General features: G+C 36.5%; 1 protein-coding gene across 1 annotated transcript; it reads left to right on the top strand.

Annotated features, from left to right (window-relative positions):
• Positions 1 to 13,687: 13,687 nt before the first annotated feature.
• Positions 13,688 to 25,627, top strand: LOC130054919 (steroid 17-alpha-hydroxylase/17,20 lyase-like). Its single transcript, XM_056166021.1, has 6 exons — positions 13,688 to 14,035; positions 14,169 to 14,378; positions 15,422 to 15,495; positions 16,196 to 16,535; positions 16,642 to 16,769; positions 24,951 to 25,627. Exons 1-6 carry the CDS (start codon positions 13,688 to 13,690, stop codon positions 25,165 to 25,167), a joined length of 1,317 nt encoding a protein of 438 aa, XP_056021996.1. The 3' UTR covers positions 25,168 to 25,627.
• The last annotated feature ends 1,397 nt before the right edge of the window (positions 25,628 to 27,024 follow it).

The raw sequence follows: 27,024 nt of genomic DNA, 5'->3' as shown, positions 1-27,024 counted from the left end.
GTTTCGGAATTCGAGTTTTCCTTCTCTTAAGGAGATTAACGGCAACCCGGCCCAACCATTTACCCGTACATAGTCTATTTTGCTGCTTTTAAGGTGTTAGCGACTTGCCTGACGCCACAAATATCCGTCTGTGATAGCTGGGCCACGACTTGCATGTAAGAGATCGGACTATTGGATGGAAGAGATTATTCGAGACGCTGTGACTTTCGAAGCACTTCTAAGGAGTTGTGTGTGCCAGGCACAGTCCCACCGTGAGTCTCCACTACCCATTTGGTTCATATTATAACATATACATTTTTTTTTCTTTTCGACATGCAATCTCTAGATTTAACGATGATTAAAGTAAGTAGCCAGTGATGTACCATAATTTGGTTTATATCATCATTCACAGAGGTATCTCTTGCGTTTTACATTATTCGATGAAGCAATGCTTTATTTTTAATTTCAAGATACTGATAACGATTTGATTTCTATAACCAGTTGAATAGGGATAAGTGCAGGCAGATATGGCAAGATGCAAAGTATTATTAGGAATTTTGACCGTCTTACCAACGTCATCTCTAACATAAAATTATATTCATTTTTGGTTTTCAATTTTGAGTTCTATTCCAATTCCCAATTCAAAGAACATCCAGAAATAGATTAAACTGAAGCAACAAAATCAGTGTTTCAGTATCATGAAAAGCAAGTGGTTATTTCTAACAAACGAAGTTCCTGTTCTGTATAGAATTTGATTTGCAAGGAGAATTATGAAACAAACACTTTTCTAGCTTAAAATTGAATTAAGAATAGTAAACAGTTGTTATCAAACATCTCATCTGTGCAGAATATTGGTAGCATTACTAAATAAAGGTATATCAATATGTTTGCAGTAACGCAGGATATACATGTATGCGTTCCCTCGTATGTAGGTTACTCGTGTTGCCTGTATACGAGTTCATTCGTATATAGGTCTCCTTGGCCCTGATATCAGATTTTGTCTGTGCAGTGGTATCATCAAGCAAGTCTTAACAAGATGTGTACTGTTTTTATAATTTCCATATTCATTATCGCCATCTCGACATTTTGGCTTCTGAAGAAATGGCGAAACCAAAAGACTTTTCCCGGTCCGGTTGGCAAACCCATTGTTGGAGTACTATTTGATTTGGATTTGACAACTTTACACTTAAAATTATATGAGTGGAGTCAACAACATGGAGATATATACGAGTTTACAGTCATGGGACAAAGGTTTATTGTTCTGAATTCTGCGGATGCTGCTCGTGAAATATTTCTCAAGGAGCCTAACGCGACTATCACAGCTGCCCGACCGAGCACGTTCTTTGGAACATACTTGCAAGAAAATTACAAAGATGTCTTCTTTGCATCCCCCAATCCAAAATGGACCAAAAGGAGAAAGTTAGTTTATCAGCTGCTTCGTACATATGGTGAGGGTCTAGTGAACATAGAGATTCAGATCAAACGAAACCTCATTGGTCTGACCGAGGAAATTCGGACTCTGAATGGGCAATGTATTGATCCTGGGACCACTGTGGAAGAGTTCATCTTGAATACAATTGAGAATCTGGTAAATTTTTATTATATTCATTCTTTAAACGTATGTGAACCTTCTTTGTTAAATATAACTACCAAAATCAATGTCTCCAATGCTTTTTGCCGGGTTGCACAACGTGAATAGCGGGCGAGTAGGTGATTAGCAGGTTGGTATTCCTGTAATAGGGTACATACTTTGTGTAATCAACTCCTCTCACACCTTTAACATGACGTTCCGCAAACATTGTACAGTTGTCATGGATACATGAAAGATGTACATGTGTTTTGAAAGTGATCAGACATTTTTCAAAAATTTTACATGTATTTGAATTTTGTCTGTTTTTAAGCATGTCTTGAATAGACGGTACCTATTTTTGTAATCAACTTCTTTCACACCTCTGAATTGACATTCCTCAAATTTTGTACACTTGTTATGGACACATTGAAAATGTACATGTGTCTTTTTGAAAGTGATCAGACATTTTTAAAAAAAATTGCATGTAGTTGAACTTTGTCATTTTAAGCATGTCTTCAATAAACGGCACCTATTTTTGTAATCAACCTCTTACAGCATTTATTGGACATCCTTCAGATCTTGTACACCTGTTATGAAAGCATTGAAGATGTATATGACAGGTGAATATAACAAACAGTGATCAATCTCATAACTCCTATAAGCAATACAAAATAGAGAGTTGGGCAAACACGGACCCCTGGACACACCAGAGGTGGGATCAGGTGCCTAGGAGGAGTAAGCATCCCCTGTCGACCGGTCAAACTCGCCGTGAGCCCTACATGTTAAACTTATACGGTACCAATTTTGATGCACCTGATGCGCATTTCGACAAATAATGTCTCTTCAGTGTTTCGTTTTGGAAGTGATCGGACATGCTTTGAAAAACATTACATGTACATGATGTAGTTAAACTTTGTCATTTTTCAAGCATGATACCTACATTGTGTAACTAACCTCTCTCACAGTTCTTACTCAAGACATTTTTCAGACCTTGTCTATCATAGACGATACAGAAATATTGAAGATATACACGTAAAATCTTAAACATGCTTCTGGGGTTTTTTTCTATAAATTCTACATTTAATGTGTCATTTGTACTGCTGTCTCTCTGATAGATAATTATACGATTTCAAAACTACCCAGCCATTTATGTTCTTAAATCGATTTTTATTAGATTATTTTAACAAATTCATTTAACCTTAATTTTATTTACAGATGATTGGCAAAAGCACAGGCAGAGATAGCGATATGCACAGAATTCTGAAGAAGTTTGATCACCTCAGTAATGACCTTGCTCATGTGGGAATGGATCTGTTGTATTCATCTTTGCCTTTTTTGAGATTTTTGCCTTTTCGCAACTCAAGGAAAATCAAAGAGTGGTTTAAATCAAAACAACAAATGATAGAAACTTTTGAGAGACAAGGGGTAGGTCCTAGAAATTGAATTGTTTAACTGTAATGCAATACTGTATCCAGACTTTAAAACTAATTGGGATCACAATTTACTGTGCGATGTATTTGAATTTGACTTTCAAAAAAATTCTGAGGTAAATTCACATTCAATAGGAAACGGAGCAATGCCGATATTTTTAGTCCCCTACCGGTTTTGTAAAACAGAAGATACTATAGGTTTCTTCTCTGGCTGTCCGTCTGTCCCTTCATCTGTGAGTCAATTTGTCCAATTGGTTTTCCAGATTTTTTCCCCGCTATGCTTGCAAGTGTAGTTTCAGAGTGAACAAACTACAGATCAAATTCGACTTTCGTAACGTTTGATCGACAGGTGCGAAAGAAATTCATTTTTATATTGCTGCGTTTTATATTAATCGTAATTATATTCCGATGGAAAGGCTGTAAAAGTAGGACTTCTGAATAGAGGCAGTCTGCGAAATTCTGTCACTGATTGTGTGAATAAGATTTCATTAATCTAACATTTCAAGCTCATTAATCAATGAAAATATATATCAAATATAGTATTGATAATTGATATCGCGAGTATTTTTCCTGTAGTAGACAGTACTCAATTTACCGCATTCCTGCAAACCACAGCATCTGTGACACAGGACCTCGGTTTTTGCGGTCTTGTCCGAAGGACCGCCCCGTTTAGTCACCTTTTACTACAATCAAGGGATACTAAGGACCTATTCTTACCCGGATCCCCCTCTTCTTTGAAGGGGACATACATATTTCATTCCTGTAAAAAACTACATGCAACAACTATATGAACAACGAAACATTAAACGGTGTCGAGACTGGTAGACACTATGACTTGGTACCAAAATTTGCGTCACATTTCAAGGTCAAGCAACATTAAATGTACATTCTCCCGAATTACATGTGTCAATGAATACAGGTTCAGGTAGGTGCTTATGCAATACTCCCAGAATGCTTGTTAATACTAGTATTTACGACTGTTACAGGCAAATGATGCAGACAGCAAAGGGATTTATTATTCCCTGATGAAAATTACGCAAGAAAGGGACAGTCAGGGCCAGCAGTGGTTTACTGAAGTCAATGTATATTGTCTTCTCGTGAATATCATCTTAGGCGGTATGTACACTGATGAAAAGTGCAGTTTTCTATTATAAATTCTAGCATGTTCACAAAAATATTTTTTTTCTTCGGAAAACAAGGATTTCCTGTCCGCTACTCGATCTCCATACGTTGATCAGGGAGAGAAAAGCTACTTATCCCCACTAATCTAATATATATTGATTAATTGATGTTTTCCGCCACACTCAACAGTTTTTCAGTTACATGGTGGCGCCCAGTTTTTATTGGTGGAAGAGAGAACTCAAATACAATGTATCTGGGAAGAGACCACCGACCTTCCGAAAGTAAACTGGGAAACTTTCTCACTTACCAGCGCGAGTGGGGTTCGAACCCGCGCCGACAGAGGTGAGAGGCATCTAATATATAAACTTTTACACAATATGGGTCACATTTATTGGGAATTCTGTGTATGATCAGTTTTTAAATCGAGACAGGCTACTGACAAACAAGTCGATTGTGCAGGAGTTTCAGCAATCTCGTTTAAAGTCAGCATCTTGCAACTTCTATGGCTGTTACAATGATCTAGTTTGCCAATACAGCCTATCATTGGGTCCAATGCTGTCTGGCTTGTTTCATACCGATTGTTAGACCGTTCTTGGCGGACTGATTCTGACTACGCATAACTTCGTTTGCCTGATCAAGATATTGGGTTCACGGCGGGTGTGACCGATCGACAAGGGATGTTAACTCCTCCTAGGCACCACCTCTGGTATATCTAGGGGTCTGTGTTTGTCCAATTCTCTATTTTGTATTATAGGAGTTATGAGTGACGCTGTTCGTTATCTTCACTTTCATCCATCTCTCTGATAAGATCTCTCTCTCTCTCTCTCTCTCTCTCTCTCTCTCTCTCTCTCTCTCTCTCTCTCTCTCTCTCTCTCTCTATTTTCGAAATTTCCGCTCTTCGAAGATGGGGGTAGGTTCAGTATCCTATTGGACGCTTGAGTGGGAACAAATGTATACGTATATAATAGACTGTCTATATAAAAATGGATGAAAGTTATGATAACGTTGAGGTTTTTTAATATCAGCCGGTGGTATACATCAAAGTAATTCCACCTTCCTGTGTTGTCATAAGATTTTTCAAAATCATTGATTTATTTAGATTTATGCATGATAGGAACATAAATTTTCTGGGAATTTTTTCCGAAAATTATTGTAAATAATCTTGTTAAACATAAACCGTTTCAAATGTCTAAGATACATCTCAATAGTCAATGATATGTTTCAAAATATTGAATCCAAGGGCAATAACTCTTTTCTATAAAACAATTATCAAGTCTATTATGCGATAGATTTTTTTTCTCTGACATTTTGTATATCTTTTAAAGAAATAGTTTCAAGAAATTGTCAAGAATGCAATTATATCGTCATAACCAGTTTTTATGAAATTTTGATAACGCTGTGTAAGGAAAATTGCAATTTTCTGCCGTTAATATATGATTCTGTTTATGTATGTCTCGCATCTTAAAAAGTGCGATGACCTATATATTTCATGTGATAATTTATTAGTTTTCACTCTAATAAATGGAAATGGATACACTTTTTATACTTTTATCACATACAACTGCGAGTATGGAGTTACCTTATCAAGAATAATTTGTTTGAACTAGGCCATTAAATCAAATATGAAAGTGTCATTCATTTCCTCTTTGACACGATTGATACTTTCATCAGAGAAGTATCGTGATTTTCGATTTCTGTTTGAAGTATTTTATTCTCAAATATTTATACACTTACTAAATTTGTGTTTCCCTTTAATTCGGGTGATTTATTGACAGCTGGTAATCATCTCTCAGATAATATATGAACGCAGCGAAAATCATTTGAACCTACTGTGTGTGTACGAAAACACATTTTGTGTCTCACCGTACATAAGAGATAAAAAAGGGAGAAAACTATTGGGCAACTCGACAATTGTGTAACAGGTTTTATATATTGTCATTTTAACATTAATGTATCTTCTTTTTTTAAATCTTGTTACAGCTTATCTGACTACGAGGGGAACACTTTTATCCCTCATCCAAATTCTTGCAAAACGTCCCGAACTTCAAAAGTCAATGCAAAATGAAATTGACAGGGTGATTGGTTCAACCCGAGAACCAGTTTTGGCAGACAAACATCAGTGCCCTCTGGTAGAAGCTGTAACATTAGAGACCCTTCGATATATATCCCATGGTGCTGTCTCTGCTCACTGTGCATCCCAGGCTACAGAAATATTAGGTGTTCCGGTCGACAGAAATACCCCGGCATGTTAATCTTACTTTCTTTCTTTTTTAATAGATTTATATACTTGCGATTGCTTATATACTACGTATACTATACAGCGTATGAAATTATATCATGATATTTATCTTTTGAACTACTAGATTCTTGTCAATTTCTGGGCGATGCATCACAGTACAACAGTATGGCAGGAACCCTTCTCATTCAGACCAGAGCGGTTTTTAGATAAAGACGGCGGTCTATTGCCACCAACTGATCCTGTCAGGAAAAGGTAATTTTCAATATCTTCAATATAGAAACCTAGATTAATGATAATTAAACTAATTCTAAATCAAGAAATATATTTTCAAGCATATCCAAAGAAATACTGTAAACAATCAAATACATGTATTGACTTTTGCTTTGGTTATTCCAAAGATTCATTAATCTAATAAAAATTATATTGACCATTATGAAGCAAACACGAAACAAAGACGTAAAGGGTTATATTGCAAGACATAACACCGATGTTGTGTATTAACCTTTTCCTCTGGCCAACCCCGCCTCCATTTCCGGAAAACTGCTATATCAATTTCGGTATTAGAAATATCTCATAAACTGAGATAAAGAATCACCACTGTTACAGCACTGAGCATCATGCATATGTCAGAATAGGAGTTCCCAATTTACCTCGGGAACACCGTTTCCCCCCGAATTTTATACACGCCTTACAATTTGTTGTTTCCCGTTTCTTGCAAGGTTATTCTAAGAGGAAGAATTTTTTAAAACATCTAGAAGAGTTTAAATAAACTCTTCAAAAACGAGTGTTACATGTACCTCGGTTCGCAAGTTAGAATAAATATGTATTCGGTATATACATACATACAAACATACATACATAAATACCAAGGATAACCCATGAAAGCACGAAAGCTTATTTCCAATGGGGTCCTTTGATGCACGAATGTTTGCGCTAGGGCGTCATTTATATGGGAGGAAACCGGAGTACCCGTAGGAAACCCACGTGTCCGAGCTGGCGACCGCCATACCCTCTCACATACAACCACTATCGATCACGGGGATCGAACTCGGGTCGCAGCGATGAGAAGCAAGAGCGCTACCTCTGTGCTACTGGACACCCAGAACTGGTTATAGATTACATGTATATGTCCATGCAACGGGACTATTTTTCGATACACTACCAGCCGACCACCGAGGGTTGGTGATGAATTTAATATTTTCTGTATTGAAACAGGCATATTTCAAGAGTAAGTGCGTGAAACTACAGACCTATTGTGTAATTCAACTGTGATAAGAGTTTACCTTGTGGTGTTCCAGTGGGTCGTGAGCTGATGCAGCAAAATCACCCAAGCTCGCCTACATTTAGGATGGTCCCTTTTCGGTGTTGGAAAAGAAAAATAACTTCTCTCTGTCATATCATTATACCTCCGAGGGGCTTTGGAGGGTAACGTTATCTAACGTTAGGGAGGATCGGAACATAGGGAGGATTTACTTCAATATCTACGAAAATAGCAAAAGAACAGATCACATTGATTAGTTTCTTTACCAAAACTTTAAATTTGACTTATCGAGCGTTGTCTATACAGATGGACTTATTTGTGTCGGGGAAACTAAGGTGTCACTAAATAAAAGAGTACCAGGACACGGGTTTCAAATCAAATCAAAAGTGGAAGTAGGCAACCTCTCTACAAACATTTCAATTCCCCAAATCATTCAATCTTGTTCATGAGGATGGAAGGAAAGGTGAAGATAACGAAAAGCCGTCTGACGTGTTTCACACCAATTTTTAGGCCGTTCTTGGGATGCTTACTCTTCCTAGGCACATGATCCCACCTCTGGTATATCCAGGGGTCCATGTTTGCCCAACTCTCTATTTTGTATTGCTTTTAGGAGTTATGAGATTGATCACTGTTTGTTATCTTCACCACTCATTGAAACGGAAAAACATCGGTTTTTGAAATAAAATTTTGATTTTTTGAGAGATACTTTGCATGATTGAAAATGATCCTTTGCGTGTTGTTGGCATGCTGGAAGCTGGGATCTCTCGAAGCAATGTGACAAGGCACTTTTGAATTCATATTAACACTGAAGACGATATCAGCAAACTGGCACCGTTTGGGACCGCCCATGATCAGGACGACCGCGTGTGACGTCACGTCGGTAAGATACGTATGTACGGACGTCGCATTTGCGTAATTGATTCCAATGGGCTTCTTTGACCGCTTGAAACATCCCTGGGCATCAACAGATAAGACCTCGTACCGTAAGGAACAGAAACCAACATCCGTCCTCGACGTCTTGCACTTCGTTCTGTTCTGCTATGGCGTCACCGTGTTGCGAGGTTAGCTTGGTGTAGGAGGCATCGTCGTTTCAATAACAGATTGGGCGGAAGCTCTGTTTACGGATGAGTCGATATTTCATCTCAACAGCAATGACGGTCATGTTCAGGCTTACCGTCGTGTCGGAGGACGTTACATTGACGCCTGCGTTATTCAGCCTCATCAATTCGGCGGATGTGTGTGTGTTGTGTTATGGTCTGTGATGGAATTACAACACATCGAAGGACCCCTTTGTTGATCGTTGAGGGCAATTTAACCGCGGAGTACGCTACCTTGACGAGATTGTACAAAATCATGTCATTTCATTCTTAAACATGAAACAGTGTAACGTCATTCTGCAACTGGACTATGCACGATCTCACACCGCACGCGTTGTGAGTGACTATCTACGGCAGCAAAACGTTAATGTGCTATTATGTCCTGCGATGTCGCCAGATTTATCTACTATCGCGTGGGGATCCGGGTTAGAATAGGTCCTCAGTACCTCTTGCTTGTCGTAAAAGGCGACTAAATGGGGTGCTCCTTCCGATGATACCACAAAAATCGAGGTTCCGTGTCACAGCAGGTATGGGACGATAAAGATCACTCCCTCCTCAAAGGTCGTAAGCGCCGAGCATAGGCCTAAATTTTGCAGCCCTTTACCGGCAATGGTGACGTCTCCATATGAGTGAAATATTTTCGAGAGGGACGTTAAACAATATACAATTAATCAATCTACTATCAAACATGCTTGGGATGAAATGGAACGACGTTTACGTAAAGAGCCAAACATCCCTGACACGTTTGGAAAATTCCCCAGATATTTCTGCATAACCTGATTTGTTCAGTGCGTCGTAGGTGTGAAGAATGCATCGGTGCAAATGGCGGTCAGAAACACTATTACGCTTGTGAAACATTTTGCACCCACCCACCCTAATTTTCAGTGGCCATAAGGACATAATCCGTGAATCGATGTTTGAATCCAAAGACAATATATTATGTTAGTTATTGATATACATAATATTTTATAGATTTAACAACAAACACTCTCTTCAAAATTAAGGTATCGCAATGGGAACCAAAATGGCTTCATCATATGCCACACTTAAACTCGGCTATTTAGAGGAATTATTATACCAAAAATTAAAGAATCATTTGATGTAAAATTCGGTGTTTATATAATGCAAAACTGGAAAAGATACTTCGAGGATTGCTTCATTATTTAGAACAGAGACATTGTGATTTGAAAAAAGAAGAACATTTTAAATGAATGGAATGTGAATTTAAAACGTACAATGGATTACAGTACACCTTGCATACCCGTCCTAGATGTTTCTGTTATTAAAAAGGAGGATAAGATAATTACAGATATTTTTACAAACACACAGACACTCACCAGTATTTACACTTTTTGTCCTCGCATCCAAGACACACAAAACGTGCCATACCTCACAACCTCGCCAGAAGAATATGTACCATTGTTAGCGAGGAACCTACAAGATAACAACGTTTAGGGATTTAAGTAATCATTTACGAAAACAGAATTATCCAATCAAACTTATAGAAGGCGGATTTAAGAAAGCCAGAAAACTCAATAGAAAAAAAATCTTATTAATAAATTCAAAATCAATTCCTCAATAAATTCACACATTTTACCGTTTGTTACAGCACATAACCAATGGTACTCTAATGTTACACTTATGGTACGGCAGCTCAACGACCTAATGAAAACATATATCTTTTTTGTTTTTAGATTACTTGTATTCGGAATTGGGAAGCGCAGTTGTGTAGGAGAAACATTCGCAAAATCCCGAATTTTTCTGTTCGTGGCTACGGTTCTCCAGAGTTTCAACATTATGGAACCAGATGAGAATGAGCTCCCAGACCTTTTACCAAGAGAGATGGAGAGTAGCGGACTTGTTTTTCAACCCAAATTGTATAAAGTTCGATTCGTACTGAGAAACAAGTAAACATTAGTAACGATACCCCCCAGAATATCTATAGCTGTATTTGCTGTATTTAAATGACTCCTAAGTGATATCCATTGACCCATTGAAATCTATCAACAGGTGTAGATCAACAAGCAACGGGGAATTTTGATTTTGAGGTTGTGTCTTGAAAAATTATATGACATTTATAATACTACTTTTGATAATTGGAAGGGAAATGCAACCCTAACCACATAGTTGCTTTTTTTAATAAAGTATCACTTACTGATAACGTAATTGACTGTCTTTAACAACAAAAATCCTTGCTTAACAATTAAATCAATATTAATCGATCCTGCATTTTACATTACCCGCCGGTAAGAGAGTGGCCATTAAAGTTTAATTTATGACGTCACACCGTCTGTTCCAGTTTATTTCATCAGCAGCACTGTAAAAATGACAAGTCACGAACAGTTAAGTCTGGAGTCGTATAGATTTGAGCCCGTTCTTTCTCAAGAAGAAATTGAGAATAGAAGACGTTCAGTCGAGTCGCAGACAAGGCAGACGGTAAACGGTCTTCATACAAATGTCTTGAACCTCAACTTGTCATTACGCAAATGATGGATCCACAGTTTACGTAGTCTTTTCTTTTCAAATGACTTGGATGAGTCGGGAATTTCAAAAAATAACCTTTTTTCACATCTCCCCTTACATTAGTGTAATTAACTGCTTGCCAGGAAAGTATCAACCTATTTATTCGTAAGATATACCACATACACATCTTTGATGATGTCGCAGGTGCTTGGGTTCAGGACCACCCCATCCCCTTCGAATAAGTTAAAAAAAATATCGCTTCTGGTTATTATAACAGAACTTATGATAACCAATGAGGGTATCTTTTTTAAAGGGATTATTTTGGACTTTATGTGTAAGCAAGACGTTGTTGACATGAATTAGAAATATTTTCAAGAAAAAAATAATTAAATCAACTCATGTAGTTTATTCGGAGCGGGGGGCTGGGGTCCTGAACCCTAGCTTAGAACCTCATCAAAACCGAAACAGACGGTGTGACGTCAAAATTATTGATTTTTCTGGTCTTAAATACAAAAGATTTACACATCATGGCAGCCTCTATAGATCGCCGGAATTTCAATTTTCGACGTTTTCAAATTAGTACTGAAGCTTATCTAGACCATATATCAACAGAATTGTATGACAAATCTTTATCATGTAAAACGTCTCGCTGTGACCTTCAATTCGACTTTTAGATATATCGATGACGTTTTGTCATTCATATGTCGATTTGATATATCCCTGTGAGCTCGAAATAAAGGACACCACAGAGTCGTCCACTTCTGCTTCATACTTAGATATTTTATTGAAAGTAGACATTAACGGCAAACTAACAACTCAACTGTATGACAAATGGGATGATTTCAGCTTTTCCATCGTCAACTTCCCACATTTATGTAGCAATATTCCATTATCACCTGCATATGGTGTTTATATATCTCAACTGATTCGATATGCAAGAGCTTGTTCTGGGTATAGTCAGTTTTTAAATCGAGGTAAGCTACTGACAAACAAGTTGATGGTACAGGGATTTCAACAGTCTCGATTGAAGTCAGCATTTCGCAAATTCTATGGTCGTTATAACGATCTAGTTCGTCAATACAACCTCGCATTGGGTCAAATGCTGTCTGACCTGTTTCATACCTATTGTTAAGCCGTTCTTGGCACACTGATTTTGACTGCGGATAACTCCGTTTACCTGATCAGGATATGGGGCTCACGGCGGGTGTGACCGGTCAACAGGGGATGCTTACTCCTCCTAGGCACCCGATCCCACCTCTGGTGTGTCCAGGGGTCCGTGTTTGCCCAACTATCTATTTTGTATTGCTTGTAGGAGTTATGAGATTGATCACTGTTCGTTATCTTCACCTTGCATGGTACCAATTTTGATGCACCAGATGCGCATTTCGACAAATAATGTCTCTTCAGTGATGCTCAACCGAAATGTTTGAAATCCGAAATAACTATGAAGTTTTAGAGCCAAAAACAGTGGCAAAAAAGTGGAGCCAAATTCGTCCAAGGATAAGAGCTATGCATGAGGGAGATAATCCTTAATTTTGAAATGAATTTCTAAATGTTATAACAGCATGATTAATTCTATCATTTATCATGTAAAAATCTTTTGGGTTGCTTTTACCTTTAACACGAATTATTAAACGTCACAAAGGTGGCAACACACGACAAACTGTTTTACAGACTTATTATTCATTGAAAGAGGATGAGACATGGTGCGTTCAGCGATGAGATGTTTGTGGAAAGAATTAGCAATTTAATGGGTTATTGGGATATCAAAAGACTTATTGTATTAATATAATATTTACATATGTATTTAATAATGAATGAAAATCAAACACATTTATTACAGTAATCAAGACTTATTTCTATATAATTTCAAAAGTTTTTATTAAGGCCTTTTATGTATGTTATCGATAAGGAATTATTCTAATGAAACAATAAACAATTATGATTTCTCATTTCCTCATGCGCACTAACACAACCATAAATAGATCTACCGCTCGTACGACCGATAAAAATATGGTTGCAGTAACGCAGGTAGACTTGCTCTAATCCCTATGTTGTTTTTATGACTTTATCATATCGTCCAAATTTTACTGTATTTCAGAAATCTAAATATCTGCTCTCTACCATACATATGTTTGGCATTATTAAAAAGTATTAAAGATAGCACTGATTATCAAATATAGAGGCATGAGTAGGTCTATAACGCAGGATGCATGCGTTCCCGTGAATGTAGGTTACTCATATCGTTTGTATACGAGTTCATTCGTATATAGGTCTTCTCCTTGCCCTTTGCCTGTGCAGTGGTATCATAAAGCAAGTCTTAAGAAAATGTGGACCGTTTATGTCATTTTCATTATCACCATCTCGACATATTGGCTTTTGAAGAGATGGCGAAAGCAAAAGACTTTTCCCGGTCCGGTTGGCAAACCCATCGTGGGAGTACTATTTGATTTGGATTTGACAACTTTACACTTAAAATTATATGAGTGGAGTCAACAACATGGAGATATATACGAGTTTACAGTCATGGGACAAAGGTTTATTGTTCTGAATTCTGCGGATGCTGCTCGTGAAATATTTCTCAAGGAGCCTAACGCGACTATCACAGCTGCCCGACCGAGCACGTTCTTTGGAACATACTTGCAAGACAATTACAAGGATGTCTTCTTTGCATCCCCCAATCCAAAATGGACCAAAAGGAGAAAGTTAGTTTATCAGCTGCTTCGTACATATGGTGAGGGTCTAGTAAACATAGAGATTCAGATCAAACGAAACCTCATTGGTCTGACCAAGGAAATTCGGACTCTGAATGGGCAATGTATTGATCCTGGAACCACTGTGGAAGAGTTCATCTTGAATACAATTGAGAATCTGGTGAATTCCTTTTTATTCATTCTCTACAGATATTTCGACGTTCTTTGTAAAAATATAACAATAGAAATTAATGTCTCCAGTGATTTTATGCGTTTGTTTTCACAAGGTCATTTAACTTTAAGTTTATTTACAGGTGATTGGCAAAAGCACAGGCAGAGATAGCGATATGCACAGAATTCTGAAGAAGTTTGATCACCTCAGTAATGACCTTGCTCATGTGGGAATGGATCTGTTGTATTCATCTTTGCCTTTTTTGAGATTTTTGCCTTTTCGCAACTCAAAGAAAATCAAAGAGTGGTTTAAATCAAAACAACAAATGATAGAAACCTTTGAGAGACAAGGGGTATGTCCTAGAATTTTTTAAATGAATTGAGATATAACACTGTATCGAGGCTTGATAGTAACCAGGGATAAGAATTTACTATGTGATGTAGTTGACTTTCGCTAATAAAGTGGAATTATAAATGTCATTTTTCAAAAAAGTAATTTCCTGTTCATTTGAAAATGAGCAATACAATTTTTTATTCTATGTCTGTCCGTCTGTCCCATTAGTTTTCCAGACTTCTTTCCGTTATGTTTGCCAGGATTTATTTGTAACTTGCAGTGTAGTTTCAGAGTGACCAACTACAGGTCAAGTTCGACTTTTGTAGCGTTTCATAAACAGGTGTGAAAGAACTTAATTTTCATTTTTCTACGTTTTATATCCATCGGAATCATGTTCTGATGGAAAAGCTGTAAAAGTGGGATTTCTAAATAGAGGCAGTCGACGAAACTCGGTCGCTGATTCTGTAAATAATCACTTCATTAATTTAACATTTCAAGCTCATTAATCGTAAAAGGTTCATATCACAATCAAACAACATTAAATGTAAATTCTCTCGAATTATATTCGTAAATTACTACAAACCAACTTTTTCGCGAGCGAGAACTTTTCGCTAAAGTAGTGAGAACCTAATCATTGCGAATATTTCTCTACAGCTCGTGCGAACCAGTCCATTTTATAAAATGTCTCTTGTATTTCTTTAAGATAATCTCAGTCGCGAAAATTAGTCTATGTGAACCAGTTCATCTCTGGTAAATTGCAAAATAAAGTCGTCGCGAATAAAAGTTGGTTAACAGTAATGGGGGCTCCGGTATGGGACATATATTGCTTATTCATTAGTCTCAGAATGCTTGTTGCAGTGTTATACTAGTATGTACGACTGTTACAGGCAAATGATGCAGAGAAAAAGGGGTTTTATTATTCCCTAATGAAGATTACACAAGAAAGGGACAGTCAGGGCCAGCAGTGGTTTACTGAAATCAATGTCTATTGTCTTCTCGTGAATATCATTTCAGGCGGTATGTACACTGATTAAAAGTGCAATTTTCTATTATAAATTCTAGCAAGTTTGCAAAAACAATTTTTCTTTGGAAAACAAGGATTTCCTGTCCTCTACTCGATCTCCACACGTTGTCAGGTAGAGCCACGCTTCTTAATCTAATATAGATAGTTTTTATATTCTGTGGATCCCGAGTATAGGACAGAATGTTTTCCTCACAATGCACTTCTCTTCTTACAATGTACGTAAAATGGTTAAAAATTGGTTTCACTTTACCTGTTTTATCACCTCATTCTCTCTCTCTCTCTCTCTCTCTCTCTCTCTCTCTCCACTCTTCTGTGATAGAGGTACGTTCAGTATTCTATTGACAGCTTGGGTACAAATGCATACGTATATTACTGTATTACTGACTGGCTATGCAAAAATGAATGAAAGTTGTGACAGCGTTGAGTTTTGTTTATATAAGCCGGTGGTATGAATTTATGTGATCACATGAAGAATAATTTGTTTGAATAGGGCCATTGAATAATAAATGAAAACATAATTTATTTCCTCTTTGACACGATCGATACTTTTTAACAAAAGAATATCGTGATTTTCAATTTGCTTGAAATCCATGTACTTAAATATTTATACACTTACTAAATTTCTGTTTCACTGCAATTCGGGTTGTTGCACGAAAGCTGGTAATCACATCTCACTTTAAGATATGAACTCAACGATAAACCTCTGCATTTAAACCCACTGCATGTGTACGAAAACACATTTTGCGTCTCACCGTACATAAGAGTTAAACAATGGGAGAAAACTATTGGGCAACTTCAAAATTGCGTAATAGGTTCATTTTTATGTATTGTCATTTCAATATCAATATATCTCAATTTTCAAAATCTTTGCAAATCTATTTTGTTATAGCTTATCTCACTACGAGAGGAACACTTTTATCCCTGATCCAAATTCTTGCAAAACGACCCGAACTTCAAAAGTCAATGCAAAATGAAATTGAAAACGTGATTGGTTCAATCCGACAACCAGCTTTAGAAGACAAACAGCATTGCCCTCTGGTAGAAGCTGTCACATTAGAGATCCTTCGATATATATCCCACGGTGCTATCTCTGCTCACTGTGCATCGCAGGCTACGGAAATATTTGGTGTTCCGGTCGACAGAAATACCCCGGCATGTTGTTTTTACTTTCTCTCTCAGATTTGAATATTTGCAAATACTCATATACTGCGTTTAATATATAGTTTATGAAATTATATCATGATAGTCACCTTTTTAGATTCTTGTCAATTTTTGGGCGATGCATCACAGTACAACCGCATGGCAGGAACCTTTCTCATTCAGACCAGAGCGGTTTTTAGATAAAGACGGCGGTCTATTGCCACCAACTGATCCTGTCAGGAAAAGGTAATTTTGAATATCTTCAATTTAGAAACCTAGATTAATGAAAATTAAACTCTTAAATTCTAAGTCAAGAAATATATTTTCAAGCAGATCTAATAAAACATTGTATCATCAATGTACTGACTTTTGTTTTGGTTAAACCAAAGATTCAACAACAACAAAATTATATTAACCAATACGAAGTGAAAGCGAACAAAGGTGTACAACTTTATTCAACGGGGTAATAATCCAAGTCATGATACTGATGATTCCTCTTAGCCGTCCCTACCACCCATTCCAGTGAAAACTAGGTACATGTATATAGCAGTTTTCTCTCCTGAAAACCTGATATATACCAAGATCCCCCCTTATTATAGCCGAATTAACCCATGGAAAATATGCTATATAGTATGATTTTCCTCTTAATTTCGTTCTGGTTAAGTTTATGTAAAAATCGTTGTCGGTAAAATCTAATAATGTTTTACAATACATTGATTTTTATTATTATGAATTCAACCTGGTTATTTTGTTTCATTATATGTACATGTATTGAGAGAAGTGTGTAATTTCCCGTAAACGATTCGATTTGTTGATTTCTTCTATTTATTAAGGCTTTCCACCTTTCTGTGGAAAGTCCTATTGTTATTGTTCTGTTTATTATTTTCCTGCCGTCAAAAAAAATGTTCGTCTTAAGACTTATCGAAAAACTTTATAGTCCATCATATAGTACTTCTTGAGAAACGAATACAGTTCACCCAACGTAATTGAACTTTGAGTTATTGGACCTTTCGCAGAAATCATTGTTATCTTAACCGTAAATGATAGGAAGATGAAACCTTTTCTAAAGCATAAAGGGTAATTAGTAGAAGCGAAGAATTTCAAATGAAGGGATTCGGTGTCCCCTATAGGGAGTTAATGCCTCTTTATGTTTTGCGATTTATTCGTAAAACATGTCGAACTTCAGAACGGTTTGTCGTAGAGACATGGGACCAACTGGAATAGGATGCTTGACCCTTGAAAATGAGGTCAAGGTCAAAGGTCAAGGTCATCAGAAAAGAGGAAAAAATAGCACTTTTTATACTCTCTTTCCTGCTTAAGATAGCGTTGAAATTTTATATCTGTAAGTATTGACTTCTTGATTGGTTTTGATAGTATGCATTATAACTTTGAACTTTGACCCTTCTGTGAATTTCGGAGACTCGCGTTGAAAACCTTGTTATCGCTACTCTTACTTAACGGAAAGTCGTAGAGACATGAAACCTTCGCTAATGAATTCACAGTAAAACCCTATTGCAAAGAAAAAATAATCAAAGGGATACGAAACCCTTTAAGCATAGTTATTGCCCCTGAAAGTTTCCAATATCATTATCTAAGCCTATAACTTTTATATTAATATAGATAGAGACATGGGACCACTTGCATTGAGACCAATGACCTTTGATCTTCAAAATAAGGTCAAGGTCAAAGGTCAAGGTTATCATCAAAATTATTGTTTTTTTTCATTTTCAAGGTCTTTCATAGTATTTTTAGCATTGAGAAGCTAACCGAAAGGAACCGAAAACCGCTAAACAAAGTCGTTGCCCCTGAATCTCTTGATTAACATTTTTAAGCTTATAGCTTTTATATTAATATAGATAGAGACATGGGATCATTTGCATAAAGACCGATGACCTTTGACCTTCAAAATGATGTCAAGGTCAAAGGTCAAGGTCATCGTGAAAACTATTATTTTTATTTTCAAGGTCGTTTTGAGTTTCTAACATCATCTTAAATATTCTTAAATATCTCTTTTTAAATCATCGTAGGTGGAAAGCCCTCTAATTGTTCGCGAACAATTAGGATTACTAGTATATTTATGTAATTCAACGTACGATCATATAATGATTTTGTTTTTTGCTTCTATAGTATTACCTCTAAATATGAAATCCCATTGAACTCGAATTCTTAACTAAATATAATTTGTACAAAACTTTCGCGAATAAACGCGTAACTATCGTTATAACGCGTAATTCTTTTGCAAATATGCATGCTACCTTGCATAATAACGTGGAGTTACGCGATATCACGCGAGAATTTTGCACTACAACGCGTAAGTATTGCTGATAAAAGTTGGCATAAACCCATTTCATCGATTAAATGTGCTCAATATTGTGGCCTGAAATATTGTTTTGATTTTTACATCAATAGTTAGGCCGTTCTTGGCACACTGATTAACTACGGATTACTCCGTTTACCTAATTATCAAGACACAGGGCTCATGGTGGGTGTGACCGGTCGACAGGGGATGTTTACTCCTCCTAGGCACCTGATCCCACCTCTGGTGTGTCCAGGGGGTGCGTGTTTATCTAACTCTTTATTTGTTTCCCTTATAGGAGTTATGAGATTGATCACTGTTCGATATCTTCACCTTTTGTGTCTTCAACATAACAACATTCTTTGTAATAAAAAGGTTTAGTCTTGTATTCCATCATATTTCAAGTTCAAGTCTACACTCTTTATTTCCTACAAATATACTTCTATTATTGCATCCAAACTTTTTATTTCAGTGCTATAGTCTCAACTGAGTTTTAATCTTTTTAAAGAATAACTGGGCAAGGAAAATGGAAAATTATCTGAAAGCTTCCTGAGGAGATCCAAGTTTTTGCAGATTCAAATTTGTTAAAACCATACCCCTTGGGGATGGGTGGAGCCACAATAGGGGAGCAAAGTAATATATGCTGATATTTAGGGAAGATCTTTAAAAATATCTCTTGAACTATTTAAGCTAAGGTTTTCATATTTAGTACATACATTCTTTTTGGAAAGACCTGTCATGCAATGCAATGATGAATGATCTTGTGACCTTGACCTGGAAGTTTGACCTACTTTTAACCTATTCAATATGTCCTGAACTATTCAAGGTAGAACTTTCATATCTTGTATATATATCTCTTATGCAAGACCTTCATTTCATATTATAACCGTGTGACCTTGAACTACTTTTAAGAAAACAAACATTTATCAAGAAACTGTAAAGCTACCATAAAATGTGAACTATGTGCAAGCTCACATCATGCAACAGGATTACATCCGGATCAACCGAAACCTATTCCCAAACCTGTTGATGGCGGGGAGAAAATTGAGTCAAAGGTGACTGTCACTAGAGAGAAATCAAAGTCAGAAATAACTGATAACAGATGCACAGCTCAGACAAACAACGAAATATCAAATATGTGTACTCAACTATGTGGAGTGACTTTCAGTGGTCGATCATGCGCAAAAGTTATTCCTGTGCGTGTTTATTCGTAGGACAATTGTGCTATTTCAATTAAAGTGTATGCTATCATTGATGAGCAAAGCAATCACACGCTTGCGAAATCAGAATTATTTGACTTTTTTGACATTCGTAATGATTCTGAACAAACTTATACCCTGTTTTCATGTAATGGACAATCTACCTGTCGTGGACGGAGAGCTAGAGGACTTGTCGTTGAAGCTCTTGACAGAAGTTGTCAATTCAACCTTCCAACCATCATTGAATGTGATGAAATCCCAAACAATAGACATGAAATTCCAACTCCAGAAGTAGCCGATGCACATCATCATCTACGAGAAATAGCTCATCATTTGACACCTCTAGACAATGAACGCAGTATTCTACTTTTGATTGGACGAGATCTTGCTGAAGCACACCATGTTCTCGAACAAAGAATCGGACCTCCTGATAGTCCATTTGCTCAAAAATTCCACCTTGGATGGGTAATCATTGGAGAAATCTGTGTTGACAGGTCACATAAGCCAGATGTTGTGACAAACAAACTAGCCGTGTTATCAAATGGAAGGATCACACAATCTACACCATGCCCAAACAATATCACCGTGAAGGGAGAGTTGTGGGATGAAAAGAAGTTTATCCCATATTTGAACTATCCTAAGTACACTGAATCAATTGGAAGTAACATATTCCAGACAACTGATGACGACGATAAGCAGGGATTGTCAGTTGAAGATAGAGCATTTTTAGCTATTATGGAAAACAACATCTATCGAAACGAAAATGGTCAGTGGGTGGCACCATTGCCATTCCGTGAACCCAGACTCATACTTGGAGACAACAGACATATGGCAGGCAGAAGAGCCAATCTGTTAGATCTAAACTTGAAGAAAAATCCGAAGAAATGTGAGCATGCAGTTGCCTTTATGAAACGCATCTTTGATGCTGGACATGCAGAATTAGCACCACCATTGAAGGACAAGGAAGAGTTCTGGTACTTGCCAATATTCAGTGTATACCATTCAAAGAAACCAGATCAGATAAGAATGGTGTTTGATTCTTCTGCTCAGTACGATGGATTATCCTTGAACAACGTCCTTCTTACTGGACCTGATCTAACAAACAGTTTACTTGGTGTTTTGTTGCGGTTCAGACTTGAGAAAATTGGCATTATGGCGGACATACAACAAATGTTTCATCGTTTCCAGGTGCGTGAAGACCATCGGAATGACCTACGTTTCCTCTGGTATACAGACACTGATCCTAAAGAGCAGTTGGTGGAATACAGAATGCGTGTTCATGTTTTTGGCAATAGCCCTTCTCCGGCAGTGGCTATTTATGGACTAAGAAGGACAGCAAATAACGCAGAACAAGAATTTGAATCTGATGTCAAGACATTTGTTGAACGCAACTTCTATGTTGATGACAGACTTAATTCATTACCTTCGGCTGACGAAGTTGTGAGTCTGATGAAGCGAACCCAACAAGCCCTTCTACAAGAAGGCGGCCTCAGACTTCATAAAATTGTATCTAACAGCAGTGAAGTCATGAAATGTTTTCCTACTGAAGACCTAGCGAAAAACTTGATGTCGTTGGATCTTTCTAAAGACTGTCTTCCTTTACAGCGGACTTTAGGGATCAGTTGGGATCTACCATCTGATTCATTTACCTTCAACCTGTCCTCAGATGAGAAACCCTATACCCGTCGTGGAGTCCTGTCTTGTTTGAACAGTTATGACCCGTTGGGATTTGTAACACCTGTGCTCATCAAGGGAAAACTGTTGTTAAGAAAGTTAACATCAGAATCGACGGATTGGGATCTACCTTTATCAGACGGATACCAGGAAGAATGGGAACTGTGGAGACAGCAACTACATCATCTGAAAGACCTGAAAATTCCTCGATGTTACTTTGATGTATCTACCAAAGATCTGACTGAGAAAACTGTTTATGTATTCACAGATGCTTCAGAAGAAGCAATTGCAGCAGTTGCTTTCCTTTGAGCCAAAGATAAAAATGCTAATTATCAGCATAGATTTATACTTGGCAAGGGAAAAGATGGTCCTGTACAAAAGTTCCTTTTAGACAATAGGACTGCTTGGATCTTTAACCCACCTCACTCGTCGCATATGAGTGGAGCTTGGGAGCGAATGATTGGTCTTACGAGACGTATATTTGACTCATTGTTGATGGACGGATCAGCAAGAAAATTGACTCACGAGACCCTTGTGACATTCTTGGCAGAAGCAAGTGCAATCATTAACTCCAGACCATTAGTTCCAGTCTCTACAGATCCAGAATACCCTTTCATACTTACGCCATACACACTGATAACCCAGAAAACAGACAAAGGCGGAGAACCATTTGGAACTTTTGATGAGAAAAACCTTTACAAAGCGCAGTGGAAGAGAGTTCAACAGCTAGCGGATATCTTTTGGAAGAGGTGGAAGACCGAATACCTTGTACTTCTCCAAAGTCGTCGAGAGTGGATAACACCACAGAGAAACTTATCAGTTGGTGACGTAGTACTTATGAAGGACAATTCTACAAACCGTTGCGACTGGAGACTGTCTGTAGTACAACGTGTGTTCGCGAGTGAAACGGACAATAAAGTTCGTAAAGTTGAACTCCGTGTGAATAAAGATGGTGTTAACACATATTACACGCGTCCAGTCACAGAAACTGTTCTTATCATTCCTGTGTAACATTACGGACATCTTATTTCTGTTATTACTATGATAGTCATTCAAATGTGAAAGTTCAGTTTAAAAGTGATATCACATGGGGAGATATCAGACGGGGAGTGCAATGTTCTTGTATTTATTTACATTTTTATGCTAAGTTTTTCCCTAGAGTTATTTTCCTTTACATCTACAAGAGTTATTTTCCCTGATAATGTGAATTAGTTATCTTTCTTTTTTAAAAGAGTTAATGTTCCTTACTTCCTGTTTACTTGTTTTGGGTGTGACCCACACCACTCACCGTTCACTCTGAGCTCCTCAAATTTTCATCCGTATGCAGGCACACAGTGTAAGTACATTGTGATATTTGTGCATATTTATTGTTGTATATATCATTACAATGTTTATTATTTGCTATAATTAGGAATTTAGACTGTATCAGTAATTCTCTCATTCACTCTTAAAAGTATGGAAAACCATTATTGCCATAAACTTTATAGGTATAAAAGTACGGTTCTAACAATTTTCTATGGAAAGCCATTTGTGGTATAAATACATAGTTTGGACTTATATTGTTACTTTTGATAGTCCTTCAGCCTTTATTATTATAATTACCAATTTGTCATATGTTTCATTGTATTCAATAGCTTTTATATGTGTTCTGTGAATCAATTAGTAATTAGAACATGTTTCTTTGTTTCAGTCTTTCACACACACACACTCACACGCATACATGTACATGGTTTAGGACTAGTACCACTTAGAAAGGAATAAAGTCTACAGAATTCCACCGAGATCTTTGTGAAGTTTTATACATATACAGTATCATGGTTATACTATCTGCAAACGAATGGGCAGAATACCCATCATTCGTGGAATGTCGTGTACACTGCAATTAACACCTGTCAATACATACGTAGGCCAGGGTCTGTTTATTGTTCTCCAATACTTGGCGGGGTTTAAACGACCTAGAAACTGTCGTAAGGATTGATCGTGCATTTATATTTCATAGGACAAGTGTTGAAAAGTTGTACATTTTGATACTCTTTAAAAAGTTTTGTGATTTCAAATTTAATAAAAGCTTAAGAATCCACATTTGATTACACCACTTCTCGTATATGTTATGACACAAAACATTTGAACTGTACATTGTCTGCACTGGTGCCATCGAGGGCTATCAAAACAAATGCAGTAATATGTAAATTCAGAATACAAAGGTGTTCCGACAGTAACTCGAAACTCTCCGATTTGAGGTACTTCACATTCAGCTGCTGAAATGCCAAAATATGCAAGTTAAAACTTCAGAATCGTGACGTAAAGAGAAAAAAAAACCCTGTGTATCAAAGACTTAAGAACGCTGAATTGAAATCTGCAATCTCCTTTTATATCAAAAGGAGTTCATTTGTATGCAAATATATCTGATTTTAGATTATAGGAAGAATATAAATGAAAGGGTGTTTGGATGGATTGTAGTTTTTCTAATATGTGGCATGTGATAAGATAAGGAAATATATGTATCACACATGTACAAATTCTTTTAAGGTTAATTTTCACAAAATCATAATTATGTAGTTAGATTTAAAGCCATTTATGAAATTGAGAGAAAAGAATCAGCTTATCCTAGCTGCTAACAAGGAGCCACACACACACACACACACACACACACACACACACACACACACACACACACTAAATTATGATCCAGAATTCCTTTTCACTAATATCAGGTATGGTGTCGACATTTTCCCACCAAAGATGTTATATTCATGTACATATATTTACATTCACTGAATGTTTTTCTTCTGTTTCTTTTGAAATCGGCATTGCTGTTATTATAGACAATGAATGCATATTTGTTACAAATTAGTTCGATCCGTCTGCGTAATCATTACTAAATATGGAGCGTCATCAAGGTCAGAGTGCATTGAATGGTTCAGCCATATATTTTAGTACTTGAATCTACTTTGTATTTTTTCAACAACAAAAAAGAATACGTAAAAATATAAATATAAACAATAAAGCGTCTTTCTTTGTTGTTTGATCGGGTGATGAGGGTATCGAAATCATTGCGGGGAAAAAAATTCAGCACTTGATGAAACAACAAAGAAAGCATTTTATTGTTTAAATAGTAGATATCTTTACAATTGGAACATTCAAATAGATATGAAGACGGAGTGGATCCATCGAGAGTAAAAAGTATTAAATGAAAAATACACATACCCGTCAACTTTACGAATTCGCTGCTTATATATATATATATATCTTTTTTAGATTGCTTGTATTTGGAATAGGAAAGCGCAGCTGTGTAGGAGAAATATTCGCAAAATCCCGGATTTTTCTGTTCTTGGCTACTGTTCTTCAGAATTTCACCATTATGGAACCTGACGACGGTTGTCTTCCAGACCTTTTGCCAAGAGAGATGGAGAGTAGCGGGATTATTCTACAACCCAAACCGTATAAAGTTCGATTCGTCCTGAGAGAAAAGTAATCATTAACAACAATACCTTCAGAATACATGTATGTAGCTTTGTTTGCTGTATATAATTGACCCCTACGTGATCCCCATGGAAACCAAATATTCTGCCAACAGGTGCTGGTCTCTATTTTCTGACTAACGTTAAATCGTAAGCTACAGAAGACGCAAATTTAACTCACGGACAATGAGTGTCTGATTCTTGTTTGGCAATGTTTAGAGCTAGACTTATTATCGTTAATTAAGTGATAGCTAAACACAAACGTACGTCTATATCTAATTGTGGTGAGATTTTATTTCCAGTTACTTTGTATTTATATAATCAAGATTCAAACAACCAGATATTGAGATTATTTCATTCATAACTAATTACTTGTACAGAATTGTGACTTTGAATTAGATTTATCTCTAAGATTCTTACATAACCAAGAACAGAAAGAAGATATGTATTCACAAAATAAAAAAATGGAAAGATTAATTTTATCTTCAGATGTTTGTGGGAGTTTTAGCCAAAAACTCCCGGATGTATGGACTTCATGCAATGCAACGTATATCAAAATCATATTTAAAATTATGCTTGTAATTAACATACATGTACATTGAACACATGTACATTAATTGTAGATACATGTATATTAATTATCACCCTCATTCTAATTATTAGTTCATACATTTGCATTTAATTAAATGGCTTGTCTTGGTAGTTCCAGACAGCATTGGTAGTTCCAGACAGCCGTAAGCAGTTCAATATTTTCACAGAACAGCTTAGGAAAAAGCTTTTAATGCTCTTTAATAAACAGGTTTTCTTGAGCATATGAAAAGTTCTCAGAGGCATTAAACAAACTCCTCAAATGCCTATACGAAGTAACAGATTCTAAAGCATGGTCAAATAATCTAAATGCCTTTTTTATAAAACCACCTGCTTTATCAGATATGATAGGTTTTATCTACATTCGCTTCCAGACACTAATCACAGCGAAAAGACTGTAGTGTGTCTGATTTAGACTGAAGACCTGCTGTTGTTCGAGAAAACAATAACACTACCAGCAGTAGTGTACAACCTAGGAGTATCTCCAAGAAACTTTGGCAAATCATCGCTAACTACATTAAAGGGACTGATTCACGATTTTCTCCAAAATTTTAACTTTCACTTTTAATGATCAAAATCTACTGTCTGATATGATTAAAAGATTTCACATAAAAATTAAGGTTGTACATTATCACGGAAGTTCATTTTATAGAGTACATTATTTGTTTTGTAAACAAAGATTGCGGTATGTTATTGTTTACGAAATTTTCAAAAGAAATGGATATCGATCTAAGTTGATTATAACTTTCACATTTCAAGCATTCTTCGGATAAAATGTTTCATCTAAAAGTTAAAATTTGCGACTATGCAAAAATTAAGATGCTTTATATTACAACATTGATATGTCACTTATTTGTTTGTATACATAAAAAGACTCGAGTCTTTGTTTACATAACGCATATTTAAGGCTAAAATATAGCTTTTATTCTTGCATTCAGAAGGTTAAAATTTTGGTTGTCAACATTAAATGAGTTATACTTTTAATAGCAGTTCATTTCAAATGCAAAGCTCTCTGTGCAAATTAATGAGTTTCTACACCATATTAGAAATATCTAAGTATAAGTATTCTTGCACAGGAAAACTTGAGATTTTAATGCGCAAATACTACCCAAAGATTCTAGATTTTATTTCGTTTTCCAGTTCATTATTTTACAATGTATTACTGCTGCATATTGTTTTGGATTTAAAGAAATTTATAAGAGTTCTGTAAATTTCAATAAAAGTCACGGGAACAAGTTTACAAGGTGTCTGCCTCGAAATTTGTTCTACTGAATTAGGAAACT

Source organism: Ostrea edulis, chromosome 5 (genome assembly GCF_947568905.1).
Source record: "Ostrea edulis chromosome 5, xbOstEdul1.1, whole genome shotgun sequence".
In the NCBI taxonomy this organism is placed as follows: Eukaryota; Metazoa; Mollusca; class Bivalvia; order Ostreida; family Ostreidae; genus Ostrea; species Ostrea edulis.
This window is presented reverse-complemented; position numbering and strand designations above follow the sequence as displayed.